This window comes from Amphimedon queenslandica, unplaced genomic scaffold, assembly GCF_000090795.2.
Source record: "Amphimedon queenslandica unplaced genomic scaffold, v1.1 AMPQUscaffold_9024_Cont19037, whole genome shotgun sequence".
NCBI classification, from domain to species: Eukaryota; Metazoa; Porifera; class Demospongiae; order Haplosclerida; family Niphatidae; genus Amphimedon; species Amphimedon queenslandica.
The window spans coordinates 1-3,063 of NW_003550704.1; the positions used below are offsets into that span (position 1 = coordinate 1).

Sequence of the window (3,063 nt, forward strand, 5' to 3'; positions counted from 1 at the left end):
CATAAGAGTCGAGGCACGAGTGAACGGCATCTGCACCCTCCGCACCATTTCCGATGGGCGTCTTCTCAGTGGAACTGGGGGTGTGATCTCTTCCGGTTCCGCAAGATACTCGTCAAGCGAGTCATAGAGTCTCTTGGCCATGAGCTGAGTGAAGCCATGACGGCAGAGCTTTGCCTCGTCAATATGAACCAAATCCTCTAGTGAGTAGATACCTATGAGACAGGGTAAGATTGAAACACATGAAATTTGGTTGCATTCTTTAAACAGCCATAACTCAAAAATTTTTTGTCGGAATTGGCTCAAACTTTCTACGCAGCATAAGGAGATCCATATGTATCAGAAAATGTAATAAAAATTGGGGGTAATTTCGGAGCCATTTTTTGGAAAAAACCATGGGCTATAGTACAGGGAAATTTTCAGATTTTGACCCATTTCTTTAAATGGCCATAACTTGAAAAATTGAAGTCAGAATTGGCTCAAACTTTCTACGCAGCATAAAGACATCAATATGTATCAGAAAATGTAATAAAAATTGAGCGTGATTTTGGAGCCATTTTTCGGAAAAAAGCATGGGCTATAACTGGGTATTTTCCCATTTTTGAACTGGTTATAATTTATTCTGTGAAGTTTGAGCTAAATTTCTGGGCTACATAACTCAAACTTCACAAAATGTAATACAAATTAGGAGTCATTTTTGGGCCATTTTTTGAAAATACAATTAGTTTTATAATATTCATGATATCAAAACAACACATAATGACACTGTAGTAATTTATGCTATAGTGATAGCTTCTCAAGCTTCAGGAATGATCACCAGTTAATTCAATCCCATAATGGAATTATTGCAACATAAACTACTGCAGGTGGATGGATGTACATGTATAGGATATTACAATAGGGTCAGGTGCTACTGTGTGAAGCCATTAATACTACAAACCCAACCACAGGGTTACAACATTGCTCTCCCCTTCTTGGTCAATTAAGTAAAGAATGAACAATGCCTGCATCTATTACAGACAATGTATGTAGCCTACTCATTACAGCGCAGACACTGAGACTCACCAGCTAGTCTTAGTCTGTATTCCAGTCCTCCTAAGTTACAGTGCCTCAGGAATCCCTTTAGTGTTCTGTCCAAAGAATGATGCTCTGTCGTCTTGACGGGATTCAGCAGAGCCTGAAGAGCCTGTGCTGATGCAGGCGGTTGAACGGTGTACTTGTTGCCGGGAGAGATAGCACCGGGACGGCCGGGGAGACCTCTAGAAGCAGCATCAATTCCTTCTCTACCTTGATTAGCTCCCATTGTTAAATTTTCTTTAAGTTAAAGTTTAGGCGTAACCAAAACAGATATGGGCGTGGTTTTGCATGGGCGTGGTTGTTTATAAATAAAATATGGCAGGAAAAAGGTAAGTCCTTTTTACTATTCTCTCTCATTTTATTTGTTATATAAGACCAAAAAGAACAGAGGTTGAAGAAAATGATGAACTGCTTGAAACTAAAAAAATTGCTCATAATATTGGTTAGTAAAAGACTCTTGTATTGTTAATAGTAACAAATCTAATGTAAAATGATATAAAAAATTCTCTCTCTCTCTCTCTCTCTCTCTCTCTCTCTCTCTCTCTTAGTTGAGTGTCGGCGTAAGCATAAAATAGCTCGGTCTATTGCTACTCTTTCTAGTCTTGTCTGTCCTTGTGACTGTGGGAAAGAGGTGACATACATGTACATGTACCATAGATAATAATCAATGTATGTACCAACACGTACATGTATCTAAACCAAAACAAGAAGTAATGCTGTAGCAATTTTGATCGGAACCAGTTCAAACTTGCTACACAACATAAGAACATGTACATGTATATGCATCAGAAAACATTATTAAAAATGGAGAATTATCTCCTAGTCATTTTTTCGCAAAATTTGGCTATGTACTATAGTACAGGGACTTTGATTCAATTTTGTAACTCTTGCTATGAATTTTGAGCTAGCATAAGTATCTAAAAGTATGACAATTAATGCAATTTTGATGCTTGTCTTCTGCATCTATAGACAAGAGCTGATGTGTTACAGAGGGCAGTCAATAAAATAGAAGAACTAGAGAAAAGTAATAAAGAATTGAGAGATGCCATTGAAGGAAAGTCAACTGGTAGGAATTACCTGATCAACTACCAGAGATATCACCTCAAAATTATCACTTCTCTCTGTCATAGATAATCTTCATCAATCAGAGTCATATCTGCAGTCAAAACTAGCCATAGCACTAGTGGACCACCTCTCTTTACTTATATCTATCAATCAACAAGAAGAAGACTATGTCTCAACTACAGCTGATACCCATCTAGCATCAAGTCCTGAGGAAGATGGAACTCAAGTTATTCCTTCCTCCAAGCACATGTATGGAGTAACCAGTTCAAGCAATGAAACAAGACTGGGATCCTTTACTGTCGAGAATCTTCTTGAATCTACTACTACAAATTATGATCGATCAAATTGTTTGTCACATGATATGACTAGTCTGGCAACCAGTAGTTCCATGATGACAAGAGATAATATATCAATGGGCATAGTACCTGTAACTGATTGTATCGGATCTCCTCTTATTAATGGGATTGGTGCCCCGCCTACTTCATCATGGTTTCCGTATGCTTCTCCCTCACGTCACCAATACCAGCCAGTTATTGACAGTGATTGGGCACATCCGCCAAACCAAGTCCACTGTCGTTTTGAAACTCCCGAAGAACCTGGTTATTATCATACTGAACCGTGTAGAACTCAGTCGTTGATTCCATCGTCTCCTCAATCTGTTTGGAGACCTTATAATGACCTCACCATCAACCCACAGCTGGGCTCTGCTCCTCTTCCTCCTCCAACTACTGCCAACGGATACAATCAAACTCCTTCTACTCAGCTTCCTAATTCCAGTTCATTTCTTGTTGGCCAGTTGCTTGAAAATATTCTGCAATGATTCATTGTTTATTTTTAGTTCATCTTTTATGTTTTTAACACTCCTTTTACACTCCTTGACACAATAAATATTTTTTAAAAATAATTTAAAAGGCAATGCATAAA

At 38.3% G+C, this 3,063-nt stretch overlaps 2 protein-coding genes across 2 annotated transcripts; one reads left to right on the forward strand and one right to left on the reverse strand.

Annotated features, from left to right (window-relative positions):
- Positions 1–15: 15 nt before the first annotated feature.
- LOC109591066 (uncharacterized) lies at positions 16–1,339 on the reverse strand (the record flags this gene model as incomplete). Its single annotated transcript, XM_020006872.1, has 2 exons — positions 1,063–1,339; positions 16–212 (listed from the first exon to the last, which is right to left on the reverse strand). Coding segments are annotated over exons 1-2 (435 nt in total), but the record flags the coding sequence as incomplete, so codon positions are not given.
- A 92-nt stretch (positions 1,340–1,431) lies between these two features.
- Positions 1,432–3,043, forward strand: LOC109591065 (uncharacterized). Its single transcript, XM_020006871.1, has 4 exons — positions 1,432–1,516; positions 1,623–1,705; positions 2,044–2,140; positions 2,205–3,043. Exon 4 carries the CDS (start codon positions 2,387–2,389, stop codon positions 2,957–2,959), a length of 573 nt encoding a protein of 190 aa, XP_019862430.1. The 5' UTR covers positions 1,432–1,516; positions 1,623–1,705; positions 2,044–2,140; positions 2,205–2,386; the 3' UTR covers positions 2,960–3,043.
- The last annotated feature ends 20 nt before the right edge of the window (positions 3,044–3,063 follow it).

Coding starts and splice junctions, on each gene's coding strand:
- LOC109591065 (XM_020006871.1), top strand. CDS start 2,387: ATGTATGGAGTAACCAGTTCAAGCAATGAAACAAGACTGGGATCCTTT.